The 19,362-nt window shown below is 52.6% G+C and overlaps 6 protein-coding genes across 6 annotated transcripts; 3 read left to right on the top strand and 3 right to left on the bottom strand.

Annotated features, from left to right (window-relative positions):
* Positions 1-483: 483 nt before the first annotated feature.
* UMAG_02600 (putative mitochondrial processing peptidase alpha chain precursor) lies at positions 484-2,367 on the top strand (the record flags this gene model as incomplete). Its single annotated transcript, XM_011390699.1, has 1 exon — positions 484-2,367. The coding sequence occupies one exon, from the start codon at positions 484-486 to the stop codon at positions 2,365-2,367; it is 1,884 nt and encodes a 627-aa protein (XP_011389001.1).
* A 563-nt stretch (positions 2,368-2,930) lies between these two features.
* UMAG_02599 (uncharacterized protein) lies at positions 2,931-4,481 on the bottom strand (the record flags this gene model as incomplete). Its single annotated transcript, XM_011390698.1, has 1 exon — positions 2,931-4,481. One exon carries the CDS (start codon positions 4,479-4,481, stop codon positions 2,931-2,933), a length of 1,551 nt encoding a protein of 516 aa, XP_011389000.1.
* Positions 4,482-8,160: 3,679 nt separating this feature from the next.
* Positions 8,161-10,446, top strand: UMAG_02598 (uncharacterized protein; the record flags this gene model as incomplete). The annotated part of the gene is made up of 1 exon (XM_011390697.1): positions 8,161-10,446. One exon carries the CDS (start codon positions 8,161-8,163, stop codon positions 10,444-10,446), a length of 2,286 nt encoding a protein of 761 aa, XP_011388999.1.
* A 755-nt stretch (positions 10,447-11,201) lies between these two features.
* Positions 11,202-13,111, bottom strand: UMAG_02597 (uncharacterized protein; the record flags this gene model as incomplete). The annotated part of the gene is made up of 2 exons (XM_011390696.1): positions 11,202-12,629; positions 12,728-13,111. 2 exons carry the CDS (start codon positions 13,109-13,111, stop codon positions 11,202-11,204), a joined length of 1,812 nt encoding a protein of 603 aa, XP_011388998.1.
* A 1,566-nt stretch (positions 13,112-14,677) lies between these two features.
* On the top strand, positions 14,678-15,333 carry UMAG_02596 (uncharacterized protein; the record flags this gene model as incomplete). Its single annotated transcript, XM_011390695.1, has 3 exons — positions 14,678-15,070; positions 15,162-15,200; positions 15,286-15,333. The coding sequence occupies 3 exons, from the start codon at positions 14,678-14,680 to the stop codon at positions 15,331-15,333; spliced, it is 480 nt and encodes a 159-aa protein (XP_011388997.1).
* Positions 15,334-15,460: 127 nt separating this feature from the next.
* Positions 15,461-18,997, bottom strand: UMAG_02595 (uncharacterized protein; the record flags this gene model as incomplete). Its single annotated transcript, XM_011390694.1, has 1 exon — positions 15,461-18,997. One exon carries the CDS (start codon positions 18,995-18,997, stop codon positions 15,461-15,463), a length of 3,537 nt encoding a protein of 1,178 aa, XP_011388996.1.
* Between the last annotated feature and the right edge of the window lie 365 nt (positions 18,998-19,362).

The raw sequence follows: 19,362 nt of genomic DNA, 5'->3' as shown, positions 1-19,362 counted from the left end.
TGTTTCGTGTTTCCTCTTATCAATTGTTAGAGTATCGTTTCAGATGTTTGTCCCTCAATCACGAATCATGGAATGGAAATTGATCGTAAGAGATGGAGCGCAGAGACGTGAGCACAGAACAGCGAACAAGTCGTGAGTCGTGAGTTGAATTTCTTGCTTCGGGTCTCGGCGGGTTCTCGAATTAAAGCGCAGTTTCGTAAGACTCTTACATGTCGATGTCGCCCTCGTGCCTCGTACTTCTGTCACTCACGACTCGTGACTGTCATTCTTTGATCGTTCCTTCATCCTCCTTCTCTTTCGCTTTATTGCATCGAGAGCAGCATAGTCTATCACAGCTTACACTTCGCCTCGACTTTTGTTCTCTGTCCTTGCTACTTGCTCGAAGCAGAGTCAAGGCATCAGGCATCAGTTTCCCCTGTATACGCTTAGGCGCCCCCACGTTCACCTTCGCACCAAAGCCATCACCATAAGCTACAGCACAAGATGAGGCTATCAGTGTCAGCTTGCTCCTCTGCCGTGACACGGGCATTGCCTCTCTCACGAGCTAGCCAGATTCGCTCAATCGCCACAGCGCCTGCTACATCTTCGGCACTGCCCAAACAAGCTACGACAGCTCCTCGAACTACTGCTGCCAAGTCGACTGCAACTCTCCCTGTACCATTAAGCGTCGCTTCCCCACAACCCCTCATTTCACACAACAGTGCCTTGGCACGCTTCGTGTCGTCATCTGCGATTGCGACTGCTCCCGTCGCGTCGTCCGTCTCCTCTTCGTCCGAGGCTTCGCCTTATGCATCTCCGCTGCCCACCTCGTCGCTCATCAACGTAACCACGCTACCCAATCGAGTGCGAGTAGCGACAGAAGCTACGCCAGGCCATTTTAGTGCTGTCGGTGTCTACATCGACGCCGGCTCTCGGTATGAACGCCCTTGGGTAGCTGGCGAATCTGGCTCTTCTCATCTTCTCGACCGCCTTGCCTTCAAGTCGACCACCAACCGCTCCTCCCAGCAAATGACGTCCGAGATCGAGGCGCTAGGCGGAAATGTCATGTGCTCCTCTTCTCGCGAAACCATCATGTACCAATCGAGTGTCTTCAACAAGGATGTATCTGCTGTACTCTCCATTCTTGCTGACACCATCCTCAACCCCCTCCTCAGCCCCGAGGAGCTCGACGTCCAGAGGGAAGCCGCTGCCTACGAGATCCAAGAGATTTGGTCCAAGCCCGAGATGATCCTGCCTGAACTCTTGCATACTACGGCATACCAATCCAACACGCTTGGTAACCCTCTTCTCTGCCCTATCGAGAGTCTTGAGCAAATGACGGCCGAAAACCTGCGCAACTTTATGTCCACTTGGTACAAACCCGAGAGGATCGTGGTCGCAGGTAGTGGCATGCCCCACGAGCAGCTTGTCGAGCTGTCCCAAAAGCTCTTTGGTGATCTCAAGCCTTCCTCGGATCCTGGTCGCCTCAGCTCTGGCTCCTCGTCGCTTTCGAGCTCGCCCGCTTCGTCGACGTCCACATCATCCTCGTCGCGCTCTTCATCTCTGTCGTCGCTCTTCTCCCGCTCTTCCTCCAACTTTTCAACCTCGTCGTCGTCGTCGGCCACACCTTCTCCAGCTGAGCTGGCTGACCTCGTCTCGACACCATCGCACTACACGGGCGGCGAGCTTTACATCCCGCAGTCCGATCTCGAATTCACGCACGTCTACGTCGCTTTTGAAGGCCTCAGTATCCACGACAAAGACATCTACGCCCTCGCCACCCTACAGATCCTCCTTGGCGGCGGTGGCAGCTTCAGCGCCGGTGGACCGGGCAAAGGCATGTATTCGCGGCTCTACACCAATGTGCTCAATCAGCATCACAGCGTCGACTACTGTGCTGCCTTCCACCATTGTTATTCCGACTCTGGCCTTTTTGGCATCTCGGCCTCGGTCCATCCCAGCTTCAATGCGAGCATTGTCCACGTCATTGCACGCGAGCTTGAGCTTTGCACCAGCTCCATCTACCAAGGCTCTGTTACACAGGCCGAGCTCAATCGCGCTAAGAACCAGCTCAAGAGTTCGCTCGTCATGGCGCTCGAATCGAGGTTGGTCGAAGTCGAGGATCTGGGCCGTCAGATCCAGGCGCACGGTAAGAAGGTTTCGGTGGAAGAAATGTGCCAGAAGATTGACCAGGTGGATCTCAGCACGCTCAACAGGGTAGCAACGCGCGTCTTGAGGCCTCAAAAGATGTCGGTGTCTGCAGCAAAGTCGCCACGCGGATCGGGTCAAGCTACCGTTGTCGCTCAGGGCCAGCTCGAGGGTTTGGGCGATGTCCGTGACTTGCTTGCCAGACGCGGGCTCGGTGTTTCGCCCAAGCACGCCGCATGATCCTCTCTCTTCTTTTCCATCATTGCTCGATCACCGTTCTGTTTTATATCTCGTCCGAAACCTACCATCCCATCCACACTTTTTCGTCCATCATCGCATCTCTATTCGTGATTATTCCTCTCAGGCTGTTTCTTGGCATCTTTTGTACCTCTAGAATCTCCTTGTCTCTTTTACAGATCACCACTTTTTCGCGCGACCTCGCATCGCGATTTCATTTGCTGGTCGTGGGACGTGGATGTGGAGGCATTCAGCAGCAGTGGACCGGATGACGGTGAAATTGTCAGAGATGAAGCAAGATGTTTGGGACGGTGTGAGCCGGGACATGATTAAGTGCAAAGAGTGTAGATGAGTGTATGTGAGCGCCAGGCTGTGAGGGAATGGAAACAGTAAAACGTGCAGAGCTTGTCGAGAAGTTGCGCCCTGGTCTAAGAGTAGTCATGAGGCTGCTCTACGAGCGACGGGGGCGGGGTAAGGAGAAAATTCGAGATGCACGATGGCGATGGAGAGGATGCCTCTAGGCGACAGGACGAGTGAGTATGAGCAGTATCTAAGTTGGAAGGATTCTAAAATGCAGTGGTGGTCCGGTAAGGATTGTATAAGAATGGACGCGTGTCCTCTCTAAAAGTCCAAAACTCTCTATACATCCTCACTTCGCCATCTTCGCCTTGAATCCAGCCTCGACGATCCGCTGGCAGGAGATGACCGTCAGCAGCGGACATCTTGTTGACACCAGTTCGCCCTTCGAACACCTCAAAGTCGCCGAGGATCGGTGTGCTAGGAACACTGGTCTCGACCGATATGGCATCATCATCATCGATGCTGTTCTCCTCCATGTCGAACAACGAGGTGTGAGAGGTTTGTCGGCTGATACTGCTGGATCCGCTTCCATCACTAGAATACGAGGCGAGACGCATCTGCTGTCGTTTTCGTAGCATGATCAACGCCTCCTCTGATACTTGCCTGGAACTAACGTCTAACGCGATAGGAGGAGGAGAACGCTCGACCATCCAAGCCACATTGTCGGCAATGACGCTAATTCTACCGGCCAGATCATCGTGCTGAACCTTGGCCTTTTTATAGATCACATGCTGGCAGATGGGGTACACCTCGTACTTTCTATCGGTGCTTGAGGTTGAACGAATCCAGTCGAGTGCAATCTCGTTATCGGCCACCTTATCCTCACCACCCATCTGGATGTAGATCGGGTGACGGAGCTCTGCCTGCCGACGTCTCAGCTGCTCCATGGCTACCTCGATGCACCACATATGTCCGATTCGGAAGGAGCCTTGATGCGAACGAGGATCTTGCATGATCAAGGATTCATACACTTTGGGATCCTTATCAACAACGGTTTTATGTGGAACCATCACTTCGAGTCGCCCCAATCTGAAGACGAACATAAGTGCCTTGAAGATGAGGCAGAGGAAGTAGCTGACAACGACATACTTGCGGTTGCAGGCTACCATGGGTCCGACACCTATGAGACCGTCGATGGGGATTTCATTTGGATCCGTTTCGTCGTGTCGGTAAGAGCCTGGGTAATGCAGAGCGTAGGAAAACGCGACAAGACCGCCAAACGAGAGACCGAGCATAAAGGTCTTGCGTCGCTCGAGCTTGGTAGGTACGACGTCGGGGAAGAGGGAACTTTGCTGGTCGCGCCTTGCAACGTCGTGGATCACAGAATGGAGGCCGGCACAGTAGCCAGCCATCTCTCTCTGGTAAACGTGAAGACCTGAAGAGTAGCCGTGCGATGGAAGGTCGGGGACGATACAGCGGAAGCCAGCGTCAAGGTATCTTCGACACTGACTGGCGAGTGTACCTGAATGCACTCCTGTGCCGTGGACAAAAACCATGTCAGCAACTCGACCAGTGTCTTGAATGGCGACCGGATCCTGCCACACCTGGTACCACACCCAATCCTTGCCGTTCTCGAGCATAACCTTGTGGAAGGTGACCTCGACATCTTCCTTCTCGTAGAGTCTCTTCTCCATTGCTGAAAAGGGGATCTCGCATCGGCCATAAGCCCTATCCTTGGGCTCGTAGAGTCCGAGGCTCTCTGCCAATGGCTCTCCCCACACCTGCCAGAGCGTGTTGCCGAGTGTTGCGCGTTTCATGGTTACTTTGATGTGGTTGGAGAAGGTCCCTTTGATGAACACTTCGAAGCCGTGCTGAAGCTGTCCTGGATGTTACCTATGATGTACTATCGAAAATGAGAGAGACGAAGAGAGAAAGAACTTCAAAGCGAAGTGGATGAAGCTAGCGATCGAAACAAGATATAACTTTCTGGTGCCGACAACCAACAAAGCAAACCCGATCGACTGGCGGCGCCTTCTGTAAAGAACCGTCGCTTTCAAATAGAAGATGATGGTGAAAAGGTGGATGATGAAGATTTGTAGTGTGCGTGGGATCTATGCTAGGGCGAAGTTTAGCGTGATGAGGCGGGATCCTGGTGAAAGGGTGTGTGCGTCTTCTCATGAGAACATCTCACTTGTTTAGCATCACGTTTGCCTGTTGAGCTGTAGCCGGACAACCACAAACATGAATGTCTAGTGCGGTTTGCAGGTATACACAGATTGGCCGAAGGTGCCCTTTGCTGTGCATAGATCGGTTTCAGTATGGCGTGCGCCTCAGTTTCCGTACATAGGAGGACGGGGTCAAATCACAACAAAGCAGGCAATAGACATGCCTGCAGCTCGTCAGAGGCGAGCAGCAGCAGGGAGCCGCATTACTTCGACAGAGACCCTGGCATCAGCAAATGTCTAGCGCACTGTCGAACCCAACCGGGTATGTCGAAATGTGCGTGTGCTTATCTGTTTTCTGCGAAGCCGAAAAAAGTCATGCTGGCGGACTCAACCTGACATCTTGCTACACGAACTGTGAACTGCCGACTGAATTTCACCGGCGGCATTCAAGATTGATTTGACCTCGCGTCACGAAACTTGCCAAGGAGAGGAGGTGAAAAACGCATTCCAGCCTTTTACGCCCGTGAACCATAACAGCAGCCGCACAAACCTCAGTGGTTTAATCCTTGTCCTCTGTGGCTGTTTCGCGATGCCTCGGCTCATAATGAAGTTGTTTCTCACTAACGAGACCGGTTCTCGAGTAGGTGCATGGGTTTATGCACTAGAATGGGGACACCACACGTGAGCTGGCTTGTCATGCAAAGTGAGTGACAGAGCTGGCTTAGCGTTTGAGAGGGGCATAGAGTGGAGCACAGAAGAACTCCTCTTGAGCGATTCGGCTACGCGCGATCTGCAGCAGCCGAATCCAAACACACTCGAGCCCTCGTGACTACTGCACAGTAGTGAACTCTGTCGTGCGAATTCAAGGTACGCCGTGGTTTCTCAGAACAAAGCAGACAGCCTTAAGAGTAGAATCTGTTTCAGGATGGATAGTATGGATCATACGACCTCGGCTGGCAGAGTGCGAGCTTGAAGTCCTGTAGTCTGATCGCCGCTTGAATGGAGAGATCCAAGCGGGATGAGACAAGGGAAATGGATGTAAATTGATAAATCAGTCACGAGTGTGGAATGAGGCGAGATGCGTGCCGCCGTTCTGGACATGAGGCGAGACGCGGCGCACATATCTCAAATTTGATGCACTTCGTGACCTGTGACTCTGTGAATGCTGTTATGCTAAGGGAGTTTGCTGTGCTGTCGATCTCTCGTTTTTATGAGATCGCATCTTGCAGAAAAATAAGAAAAATAAACAGAAAGGAAAAACACCCCCTAAATAAGCCAATCACGAATCGTAAATCAAGGATAGGTCGTTGGGAGCATGAACCCTCTGTCGTCAAAGGCAGCAAGCAGACTGGAGAGTGCGATGTTGCTGACGCCAAGGCCGATTTGGAGGCTAGAATAGACGAATGCTTGCAAACTGGCTCGCAAGACTGTCCATGGACGGTCATCTGGAAAGCCCGTGGATCAGAGAAGGCTTCATTCTTCATATTAGCGCCTCGATCTCGCGATGTACATCCCTTTGGATTGGCGCAATCCGAAGCTTGATATCACCGTGGCGTCATTTTTTCTGAAGGGTCGCTTTCGTTGAGCGCGGCAGGATCGAATCATCTGCAAAGATTACGCCCTTGCTGAGCGCCTACGCTTCCATCGTCCTGTTTACCTTTGCTTTCGTTGGCAAACTTTCTGCCCTATTTTTTGACAGCTCGTGGCGTTCAAGTTGTTGGGGACAGCCTGTCAGTACAACCCACCTCACCACATTGGTCTTGCAACGCTCAGAACTCTCGTAGTCTGCCACACTTCATCATGATGTGAGAGCATACCACCGACATCTGCGCCTTTGAAGACGCAACGAGCAGGATTCACGTTTAGTCGGATCTAAGGGTGACTGCTGCCAGTTGAATTCAGATGTTTTGCCGTAAAAGATATACATACGTGGCTTCATTCACGAATGATTTTTTACCAGACATATTTTCTTGTTGTTGTGGTTTTTCCGTTTTTCTGAACATTCAAACCAAAAAAAAAAAAAAAAAAAAAAAACTCGAATTGGCTGGCAAGATGGCACCTATAGTAGACCTATTCGCGATTAGGTCGAGTAAAGGACGTCGGTACCATGCATGGAAGCGGTTGCGTGGCATTCGTGATTTGGTCTGAAACCTCTTTGTGTGCGGGGATGCGCTGTTTTTCACATTCCCCAGAGAATAAAATTATGAATTGACATTTCCAACAGCTGCACACGGTGAATTACGTCTGTTTTCTGCAGTCTGCGAATCACGACGCAGACGCTCGCTCGGCTCATTAACGGCGGTCTGAGCATGCCCATTGCCTCCGTGCAGCATTCCACACTCTTGCCTACAACGCCCATCCAAGTTTCTTGGTCATCTATCGCTGGCCTTCGAGCCTGATGATCCGTTTCAATGCAGATCGTCGACCCCAGTTTGGCCACCATGAGTCGTGCTAAAAGAATGGCAGAGAATCTTGGCGATGATTCCTCTGATCCAACTGTCACTGAGACCCAAGCACGAAGGGGAGCTCACATCAGGTAATATCTTTCCTATATTCTGTACTAGACTGTGCAACAGACAATACGACATCAAGCAAGAAAGGTCATTGTCTGAGACACTCGGACGACTGCAAAGTTGGCAGGGCGCATCGGTAAGCTGAGACCATATTGAGCATGCGTGACCCGATTCTACCGAAGTTTTGGTGCCCGTGCTCTTTTCATTACAGCCGTGAAGCTCCTGTCGGACGCTAGCGACTGCTTTAGATCCAAACTTATTGGACACGATACTGCCGAGCATGGATCCGGCTTTCTGTTTCACCACCACGATCCCTGCCTCGTCCACGTCCTCTTCCTCCTCCTCCATCGTTCGACATTGGTCCGCCTAAACTCTCATTAGGTAGCGTCAGCCACAACGATAGAAGCTAGCCCTCGCTCCACCTTTGCACAAGCGCCATTCACTCACAGCACCCTCGTTTGTTTGCTTCCATCCAGCTGATTCACATGCCCCGGAGCTGGTTCTCCTGATCTTACGGTTCTAGCACAACTTCTCACACCATTTGTTCGATCGAAGCCCTGTGTAACACTTGATCAGTGTTCACTTATCCAGCGAGATTTCCCGTCTCCATCGGCCACCAGCACTCACGCCATCGTCTGCAGTAGACCTGCCAAGAAGCCGCTTAATTTGTGTGTTTCTCCGCATCACGTCAAGGACAAGGAAGCTCTGGTTGAACATCGGCATATCCATTTGTCCTTTGCGTGCACGAAACTTACACTAGTCTAGAACGAACACAGAAAAGGCTTCGGCAGTATAGTCGTGCGGAGTAAGTCATCACGATGGCCTACTCAAGCTACGAGATGTCTTCGGCCCCTGAGCCTATGGAACCTCTCTCGCATTCACCCACCATCGCCCATCATCCTTGGTCCTCACAACAAGAACACCAACTGCGTGGCCAATCATCGTCTTCAACACTGATCCAGCCAGCTTCCGCCGACTCTCCGCATTTCCGTACGAAGTTCATTCAAGAACAACAACATGGAGATTACTGGGAACATCCTGCCTTGCAGCCATCAGGGTCGACATTTACAAACATGGACAAACGCGGGTCTACGTCACCGGCTCCCTTTGCACCTGAAGAGGTACACGAGGATGTTAGCGCCGTCGTTCGAAGCCAGTTACAAGAGTATGGACTGCTTGACGCGCAAGGAAGGAAGACACTCAAGTTTTGGACGCTCATCTTGGCGTTTGCTGTTACGGTGATGCTCACCGCACTCGATATGACCATGATCTCGACAGCTTTGCCTTCCATCGCCAGAGACCTGCCGACGTCGTCCATCGCCGGTGGTTGGGTGACGTCTTCCTACCTGCTCACCGTCACCGCGTTCCAACCGATGTTCGGTGGAATGTCGTGCGTGATTGGTCGCCGCTGGTCGGTCGTGTTAGCAGTGATCCTCTTCATTGGTGGAAGCATCTTGTGCGGCTGCGCAAATAGCATCCTACTGCTCGTCGTTGGACGTGGTGTCCAAGGTATCGGTGGTGGTGGCATTCAAGCCATTTGCGAAATCACCATCTCGGACATCACCACCCTGCGCGAGCGAGGTTTCTTTGTCGGTATCTTTGGATTGGTGTTCGCCGTCGCCTCGTTCATCGCACCCGTTCTTGGCGGCTACTTTAGTGACCATGACTGGCGCTGGATTTTCTGGATCAATATTCCGATCGGCACCATAGCACTCTTGATGCTCATCCCGACCATCAACCTGCCTGTTCCCTCGATGCCGCTCAAGACTAAGATCGCAAAGATGGACATTGTTGGCAACATGGTATTGTTGGGAAGCGTGATTGGCATTCTGATTGCGGTCACGGATGGCGGTGTGTCGCATCCGTGGTCGAGTGCACGCATCTGGGCACCCATGGCTGCCGGTATGGCTGGCTTCTTGCTGTTTCTCTTGATCGAGTTCGTGCCGAACCGGCTCAGCCCGTATCCTGTGCTGCCAGCAAGGCTGTTTAGCAATCGTACGGCATGTTCTGCTTTCCTCATGACGTTCCTGCACGGCATCGCAACGTATGGCGCCATATATGCGCTTCCGATCTACTTTCAAGCGATTCGCGATGAGAAGCCGCTCAAGTCGGCGGTCTCGACGTTTCCGTCGACCGCTCCCACTGCTCCATTTGCCATTGTAGCCGGAATTATCATGTCGATCACGGGCAAGTACAAAGACCTGACGTACATCGGATGGGCTTTCACCGCCGGTGGATTCGGCTGGATGACGCGCTTCCAGACAGGAACGTCCGAGTGGGAGCTCATCGTAGCCCAGGTGGTTGCAGGTGTTGGTGTGGGTATTCTATTCGCTATCACCTTGCCTCCAATCCAGGCAAGTTTGCCCATCCAAGAGCTCGAAACGGCCACAGCGACGTATGCCTTCTGTCGTTCGTTCGGCGCCATTTGGGGTATCGCCATCACCACTTCATTGCTCACGGCGGACGTGAGTGCCAAGTTGAGCTCTATTCCTCAAGCGGCTCAAATGGGCTTGACAGGTCCAACAGTGTTGGGTTACGTCGAAAACATCAAGCACCTCCCCGAAACCATTCGCGAGCCTGTAAGGCAGTTGTACGCCGATGGACTGCAGAAGGCCATGTTCGCCTTCATGCCCGTGATTGTGCTAGGTTTTGCCTGCTGTTTCTGGATCAAGGATCTGCCATTGCCAGATTTCATCCGTAGCAACGAAGATGATGAATCTTCAACCCAAACTCAACAGCAGCACCTTCAGAAGCAAGAGGCAGCTTTCGAACAGCTTCAATTGCATGGCTCATCAACTACACCGTACGAGCAGTACGCGGAAAAGAACTCAGCTGGAGACTCCCCAGGTAATCCGCATGATGACACGCTTGTTGGCTCCGCCTCGTCTCAGCATTCACATCGCTCCAATCGGGAGCATACCATCGTGCACACCACTTTCGACGCCGCAGCAGCAGCAAAGCGCGAAGCATTGGCACAACAAACCACATACGAGATCGGCTACGCCTTGAACACCGTTTCCTGCGTCAGAAGATCGTCCGAAGCGACAAGCAATTACGATGACGGGTATGGCGGAATCGTGATTCCTGAAAAGGCGTACTTCTAGCACACTCCTCACACCTAGCCTTGGTAAGCATTTGGATCTCGCACGTCGTAGGTGTCGCAGCAGCACATTCATTTTTGCAATCACAAACAGCACATTCGTGATTCTCTCAAATCAACATAGAGCTTAGCACGACACGGAATTGAGTCACACGCCGGAAAGGTGAGAGCTGAGAAATTGATAGCCTAACTCGTGAGACTCGCTTGTGAGCGCGCGTGGTCGAGCGTCACTCGTGACATGAGAGAGTGGCCGAAAGTGCGAGAGGTCTGAAGACAAGAAGCGAACGTGACCAGCAGGAACGCATAGACGAAAAGCAACGAATCGCAGCCAGTCGTGAGTGTGGTCTGCAATCGTGCGAGATGATGGTCTTAGGACCCAAGGTGAGCTCAAGCAAATATTTTACTAGTCAAGCTTGGACACACGCGCGTAACTACATCAATCACGTGACTGGGCACTCCATGCTGCACGCTATGACACACAATACTCCGACTTGATTCTCGTCGGATTGATCACTCAATGCACAATCTGTTGCCGTTCCATTTGTGTGGGCACGTGCATCTGCCAGAGGTGTGGGTACTGGACCATCTCTGTGAAATGGTGGTGTACAGCGCGGTGTGCTGAGGGAACTGGCACACAGGGTTGACAGTTGCCCAGATTGATAGGAGAATGACAAGAAAGTGGGCGAGTGGGGAGGATGAGATGCGAATGATCCAGGTTCGTGCGCAGAAGCGCGTCAACTCGTATTCACAATACCAGCATCACTGCTTAGCGGCAGTGGTAGCTGATGTGTTAGTCGAGTTGAGCTTGGCCAGTCCAATCTTGTTGGCCTCGGTGTTGGTGGCAAAGTAGACGTTTTTCAGAAACGTAGCTCCGACCAGCCATTCGTTGTTCTGACCGACATTGCCGGCGCTGATTGCGCTGACGCAGTCGCCGGTGAGATTGTCAGCGTCGACGGGGAGGAAGAGCATGTCGCGCGTGTCGATGGGGAACTCTTTGCCGCCGAAGGTCAACGCTACTTGGGCAGTAGTGGTGCAAGGGATGGTGTAGCCGCCCTGACCATCGGATTTGCTGCCCTCGATTTTGGCGTGAAGCGCATCCGCGTCGGATTGCGGAGCGACAATAAGCGTTGTGCCCGTGTCGAGAATCGCAGTGCGCCCTTTGAGGCCAAGAGATGTTCCAGAGACGGTGACTGAGTCGATGGCAGCTTCCCAGAACCCTTTGGTCGAGACATTGTCGATCTCGGTAATGTTACCCGTGTACTTGGCTGGGTCAACACCGCCGAATGTCACCTCGCCGTCGTTATATCCGTCAGCTACTCGACCCAGAAGATAGCCCATAACGGGGGCTTGCACTTTTCCCTTCTTGTACAGAGCATCGATCGGAGTAGGCTGTCCAGCGTTGGACAGCTCGCTACGAGCGAGACCCATGAGACCGTCAAACGGTACGGTTTCTTCTGCAAAGTCCGACGACTGTTGCGTGGTGACGGCAAACGTGTAGTTGGTAAGCGCAAGACCGGCAATGTCAAAGTTGTCCGTGGCGAGGTTGCCCGAAACATCCCCAGTACCGTATTCGATGGAAAAGCGGGTTGCGAGCGACCTGAACGAGTCCGACTTCGAGCCGCCGAGCTTGGTGTGGGTGCTACCGCAAGCTTGGCAGGCGGTGCTGGGTACCCATGTGTCGGCAGAACCAGAGTCGATCAGCATGCGGAATGTTTGGTTCTGACTACCGATTTTTATCGAAGCCACGTAGCCGATATCGTTAGACTCGATCGCGAGTCCGAGACTCTGCACGGCAGAGGGTGCAGAAGCGCTGGTTAGGTCGTCCGACTGCGAGGCGACATTGGCAACCTCGGGATAGCCTTCGTCGGCTACCTTTTGAACGGCCATCTTGGGCTTGGACCCTCCTTCGACACCCGTTCGACCGAAGAGGTCGTCCATGATGCTTGAGAGGAAGCGACGCTGCATATCGCCACCAGACTCCGTGTGCGTCGTGTAGCCCTGTCGCGGGCCAGTGTTTCTGCCGTTGCGCTCCTCGAGAGCAGGCTCTTCGAATTGCCAGCCTCGACGCGCAAGAATACTGATCTTGCGACGTTCGAGAGACTGTTGCATCTCTTCAGGAGTGGGAGCCCTTCGACCAAGTATCGAAGCGAGCTTTGAGTTTGCTCTGTTAATATGTCTTTGGTATAGCTGTAACGGGACACCAAGGAGAGCAAGTCAATAGTTATGTCGTCAGTCAACAGCTGTTCGGCGCAAAACAATTCCTTGCTCTGAGATGTAGCACCTACCATCAGCGGGTTGCTGTCCGGGTTGCGTTCCAAGCGTTTGAGCTGCACCTTCATGCCTACCCGGCCGTTCGCATTCTCGAACGCCGATGTACTTGATCTGGTCTCGCTAGTGGTCAAAGCGTTGAGCGGTGCAGGACCACTTTTGAGGCTAGCAGTAGAGCCCTCTTTCACAACAATGCCAACTCGTGGCTTTCGAGAACGTGATTCCAGCGTCGAGCCTTGATTCTTTGCGTAAAGAGGTGCAGCAGAGGCGATCGGCCAAGACGCAGACCGGATGTTGCCCTGACCGCCCTGAACATGTTCGAAGAGGGCATTCAAGTTAAATGTTCCGATTGATAACAGTGCCAGGAGAAGGGTGAGGAAGCGGGTGGAGAACTTCTTCATGATTATCAAAGTCGATTGGAAGAGCAATGATAGATTGACGAGGCGTTGCTTGAGTGAAGTAGATGTCGGAATTCTCGTTGAGAGACGTTGGGTCGGAGAGGCTTGATAGATGCCGCAATATGTCGAAACTTGTGGGAAGGCTGATACTTGTGAGAGCTATATCAACGAGCGTTTGATTGCCCATTGTCAGGTTGTGTGCAAGTTGTAAAAGCAATGAGAATATCAGCATTACATCCTCTTCGAAAGCACAAGAGCCTCGAGCTGTGCATGCTACTCACGTCCGGCCTCTTTGCTCTCAAATGAAAGTTGTCCGAACCAAGAGAGTGTGTTGAAGAGTGCGTATGTATGATACCAGACCGTCCAGAAGCAAAATAGAACCAAAGAGCGTAATTGAAAACAAGAAAAGACAGCAATTCGTTTGAAGATCACCGGGACCAACAGCTGCCGCGAAGAAGAAGTAAGGAAAGGTACGGGACGAAAAGAACTGAGGAACGCAAAAAAGGTATGGAGGGAGTGGAACCAGCCGGTGGTATGGAGGAAGAGAAGATGAATTCCAAAGCCCAGACAGATAAATTAGGCCAAGAGAGCAAAGCGGCGCTTTCTTCTGGCTGATTGGGATCGCAATACTTCGCTTCGGACAGTAGCGTGTGGCAGCAATGAGGCTGACAGTGTGGACCAGCCCAGGGCTTTGACGAAGCGTCAGAACGACGCCTTGTCTGTTTCAGAAGCTATTTGCTTCAGTCAGGCGTCATAGTGACGTCTGCTCTCGTTCACATAGATGCTACCACCTCTAGTAGCAAAGGATACGCGGAAAGACCAAGAACCTGGCTCGCCTCTTGCGTCAAGCTTGTGGAAGCACGAGGTCGAGGGATGTTGAGTTTAAGGGTCGGCTTCTGGCTCGATGCTTTGCATGGCGAGGAGCAACTCGGTTTCTTCCAAGCTGCGACAACCACCCCTTGATTGTGCACCATTCTATGCTTGACGAGCTGCATAACAACACTATTGAGCACTACGAGTTAAAGACAGCCTGATAAGGCTCAACAGAGGATAGTGGAGCTAGCGAGTTGTTGGAGACCAGTAATGGAGTGAAATTAAGCGCACGAATTTAAATTAGCGGTCGATATGGCACGTCCAATAAGGCGAGACGTCTCGAATAGCAGCAACGCCTCTGGCTGCACAGCATGGGCTTAACTTAGTAGCGTTGGCCAAGATTCTAAGCTGTTTTTTGCGTTTGACGAGCCACCTGTCGAGCAGGTCTCAGTGGGTAACTATGACTGTATAGGGCCTATGCGGCTCTTGACTCGTTCCAAACACATCTCGACTTTGCAGAGAATCGATAGGACAAATCTCGGCCCGATTGGATTGTCCCATGAAAATCCATCGGGACAATGAAGTGGAGAAAATAAATTATGCATTTTGTGAGTATAAGCGCCTGCATGAAAGCAGGCTGCGAACGTGCCACTCCACTTTCCACGTTCCTATTCTGCCTGAGCCACTCTCTACTCCTTCTGCACCTTTTGCACCTTCTTTCCATCTGCACCGAACCACAAGGTCAACAAAGCAACAATGTCGGAATACGTCGCGCTGTACATTCTTTCGGACTCGAAATTTGACGGCCAAGCTGTACTGGCTAACATCCGATCGAGCGACTTTATCGACGAGATCAACAGCGGGGAAGGGCCACGAGAAGAATGTGGCCTATACAAGCTGATCCAGCTTGTGGAACCGTCAAACTCGTCGGTCAAGTTCAGCTCAGAACGAGCTGTGCTGGATTACCACAGGAAGCTAGTCAAGGGTGACGAGACGGCCAAAGTCGACGGAAAGGATGCAAAGTGGAATGGTAACTGCATTCTGATCGCCGATAAGGAGTCGGACGACCTGGTCAACATACTGGAGCTCTCTGAGGGAAGTCAAGCAGAACAAACGTTGAAAGCCAGAGCGAGGTCCTCAGTCGAGGTGGTGAGTGTTCCGAAAGGCTGTCAATGTTGCTCTGTGTCCCTAAACAAGTCTGACCGTGCACTTCTTCACTCGTCTCTTGCGAAATGTGCAGGCTTCCAACGTCTCGATTGCCAACATGTCGCTTCAAGAGGTATGTATCTCGCTCTTGATCAATTTATGGCCCATTTGCTCACTAATATCTCTGTCTCCCGACATCCACATCATTTGACTCACAGTACAAGGACATGAGCGGCAATGCCGATGTATACGACGCTGGACAGTAGATGCACAAAACCGCGAACAAATAATCAATACAAATGAACGTGGAAGATAGTCCATTGCAGAATGCTCATCACGAATGTAAGCGGTCCGTATGGATATTTTGAAAATGCCGGTCTCGTACTTGGCGCATCAATCGCTATCGTCCAAGAGACTCTTGCGAGACTTGACCGATGAATAGGACGTAGATCGCGAACCCATGCCAGGTCTCTTGGGCAACTCCGGTGGCGCAGGAGACGACGACTTTGAGCATGCCGGCAAAGTCGCACCGCTCCCACTGATGCTAGTTGCCGCAGTCGTCGGCTTGGTGGGGATTGGAGGTGGAGCAGATCGTCCGTTGGCCAGCATTGCAGGTCCTGAAACAATCCTCCTGCCAACGGTGGGCGACGTCGATATCGTTTTATGCAAAGGCGCTCCCGCAAAGGCCGGGCTAGCCTCATTGGTGCTTGATGTTAGAGTAGGAGAAGCCGGTGTTGAGCTAATTCGCTCAGGAGCGCGTTCCGAGCCTGCTCTGCTACCAAGCGACAGCTTCGTGGTTCGAGATTTGGTGGCAACTTGGGAGGAATTCTGCGTCCACTTTGGACCCTCCGCATTATCTTGGCGGAAAGGATTCGAGAGCCCAAGACTCTCGTCTTCACTACTGTCACCTTCGGACATGGACATCGACTGGTTCCACCATTGCTGGTGTTCATCAGAAGGATCGGGGAGACTTTCGTCGTCGGAACAATCCGATGACTCGTCTCCTCCGCCCGCGAGTCCGATGACGGCCTTGTTCGCCTGCAGTAGCTGCTTCCGTATTTCGTTGCGCTTCAGATGATCCACGATGCGGACGGGCCCAACAAAGCTGGCATAAACGGGTCTGTGGTCGCTGGTCCTCAGCTCGGCCCGCGAATAGCTCAGCTGACGTAGGTCAAGCCCGCGAAACAGGATGCGATCGGTCCACGCGGGGATTCGCTGTTTTTCAGATGAATCGTACTGGTCAGAACCGTTGTCATACTTGTAGGTGGGTGCAAACGTGATAGACCCTTCCTCGTACCCAGGGAACACTTCGCCGGCGTCTTTGCTGCGATGAAGCTGGTCCCGTGAATAGAGCCCAACAAGGTCCTCGCGCGCTAGCATAGAGCGAACAGCGTCGTTTGTTAGATCGATGCGATAGTTGAAGTCACCAAGCCAGATGACATGGTCGTGACTGCCAACAGTCTTGCCGCGTGCGAACGAGAGACCACGTGTGATGGTCCAATAGTCGGCGTTCCTCTCTTCCCACGCGGAATGGCCTGCAGCAAAATGGGCGGTGACAAAGCAGATGGCAGTGTCGAAGTAATCCATGCGGATTGCGACGCCTCCTTTATTGCCGCTCATACCTTTGAGACCCGTCTTACGCGTCGCGGCTTCGACGAGCCGGACATCGTTGATGAGCTCTTCTTTGATGAGAATCACGAGTGCAGTTCCTACGAGCTGTTCGCTGCGAAGCAGAACGTAGCGGGAGCGTCCGCCGCTTCTCCGCGCGATTGTTTCCATGATCTTGGCCTCCCAGGTACGAATCTTGTCCGGATCAGTCATGAGGATCTGCTGCGGCGTCAGCTGCACAATCTCTTGGAATCCTATGGCAAAGATGTCGGGCTCTCGATCCTCGCCATCGGGGAATAGCCATGGAATGAGAGACTCGCCAGGGAGTTTTCCGTTGAGGTTGTACGTGCCGACATGTATGGAAATATCGCGACTAGAGGAATATTCGTCGACCCTAGCATTGAGCTCTGCGGTGACGCTTTCAAGCACAGGATCGAACACAGTCACCGGTTTTTGATTGGCCATGTTACCGAGGAGCGCATCGATGACGTTTTGCTTGTTCTTGTCCTGGAAATTGTTGATGTACATTCGACCTGCACTCTTTGCTGCGTCGCTTAGAAGACCGCCGAGCGTCTTCCTGCCGGTTCTGGTGAAGCTTGTGTTGAGAGCGCCTGTGCCAGCATAGATCTTGGAGAGCGCATCGCCATTTTCTGCCCAGAGCACACGATGAGAGACCCAGATCGAATGATTCGGGTCTTGAAATGCTTGGTAGGAGGTGTCGCGATTCGCAGCAGCTTCGAACATCGTGTCCAGCATGGAGCGTGAGAGCATATCTTCGATCACATTCGTGCGGTCCAGGCAGTCGAGGCAGTTGGTCCGAAAGATGCCCTTTTGGCGCCGAAGCACCTGGCCGGTGGCCGAGTCAATGACCGAATACCCGAATGCCTTGCGCTTAAGCTGCACAGGACCGAGATAGCGGAGATCACTGCGGACACCATCAATGCCACCCGTGTTACGTGAAACTGTATGGAAGTCGAAATTGGTCAGGCCGAGGCGCTCGGAACCGTCATCTAGGACAACGTCGTCCTTCAATGAAGCTGATTCGTCCGGAGGAAGGACAGCTATCTTTTCCGCCGCACTGTGTCGCATGTGCTCTGCGTAAGCTGAAGTGAGGACCGTCTCTGCATCGCGTGTGCCTAGAAGATTGATGGCATGAATACGAGAGTAGTGAGAAATAAGGTCAGCAAAGTGGCGATCGAAGGCGGGCTGCGAAGCGCCACGCGAGCGAGTGATCTGGATTTTTGCGTTGAAGGCTTGAAGGCCTTGCTGCTCCCAGAAGAGTGGGACCGAGCCACGGACTTGGTCATAGGCAAATGTGACGTTACCGTTGCTGAAGAGCGTCTCGGTCTCGACAAAGTTGGCAACATTGCCGTCATCGTCAACTCCGCGGGTGTTGAAGCGTGTACCTGCCCTCTTCCAGCTGAGACGACTGATCAAGGCCAGAGTTGCTATGGTCGCCGAAGCTGCAGGAGAAGCTCCAAACGTTGGTTCACTTGCTGGAGAAAGAGGCACCTTGAAAGTGCCTACAAATCCTTGTATCGCCAGTAGCAGGAAGCAGCCATCGTCCAATCTAGCACGATGGGCTCTGTCGAGTCGTTCGCGAAAGTGAATGAGCGGTTCGATCATGTAATTGTTCCATACAAAGCGTCCGTCGTACTGCGCAATGTCGTGACCCGACTTTTGTGCCCTGGCGGCATCGGCAAGCCGTTTACTGAGGCGAGTCGAAAGATCGAAGGTTCCGCCCTGGGCAAAGTAGAAAGTGCCAGTGCCCAAAAACTTCTTCAGACTGGTGCACGGATGCTCGTAGACACTTGGCTGGGTGACAGCACCTTCATGACCCGGCCCATACGAGTCGTGCATCTCCGGCTGCGAGCCTGGAGCTTCCGATATAAGCGTTTCGTCCCATGTCGAGCGATTGACGCAGTAGAAGGAGACCGAAGTAATGCGCATCACCGTCTCGCCTGGTCGAATTGCGCCGACCTCCTGGGCCGAGGTGACAACAGCCACGAAGAGGTCCTGGCCGACATTGATGAGGCCAAGAGACCCGTATATGGACTTTGCAGTGAGCCTTTGTAGCGTGAGGGCTTGTATTTCTTGCTCCTTGACGACTTCTACTACTGCCTTGGCGGTGGAAACGGGATTGGCCGCATGGGAACCTGCGAGCACCGATGCATTGTCGTTTTGGATTGGATTTACTTGCGTCGAGATGAGGATGGCTGTTGCAGAAGCGAGCTTTTCGGATGCGTAGCCGTTGGTGGATGCGTCAATGTCACCCGAGACGAGTGCGATCACGCGAGGCGCATCCTGCAAGTAGACGTGCATGGCATGTTTCAGTGCAGCTGCCCTGCCTAGTGCCTATTGGTTGGTTGAAGGCTCGGGTCTAGCTGGAACACTACCTCTCTTCCTGTCTAGTTTCTGAACGTTCCTTGCGATAGTAGCAACATTTTATTCCGGTCTAAGCTGAGGATATGGACGGTCAAGAATGGCTATGATGAGGTTCGTGGAGAAGGGAGGGCAAGGCACAGAGAATTACGAATTATCGTGTACTTTGCCACCATGCACGCTCAGTTCACGTGTTCGGTTTGTGGAGGTTGACTCGTCCGACATGAACACTCACGACTGAAGACGGTGACGTGAAATCGTGAATCACGAATTTCCAACGTTCGCGGTTGCAACTCACGACTTGA

This window comes from Mycosarcoma maydis, chromosome 6 (genome assembly GCF_000328475.2).
Source record: "Mycosarcoma maydis chromosome 6, whole genome shotgun sequence".
NCBI classification, from domain to species: Eukaryota; Fungi; Basidiomycota; class Ustilaginomycetes; order Ustilaginales; genus Mycosarcoma; species Mycosarcoma maydis.
Note: the sequence above shows the minus strand (reverse complement) of the source record. Positions and strands in the feature narration are given on the sequence as shown.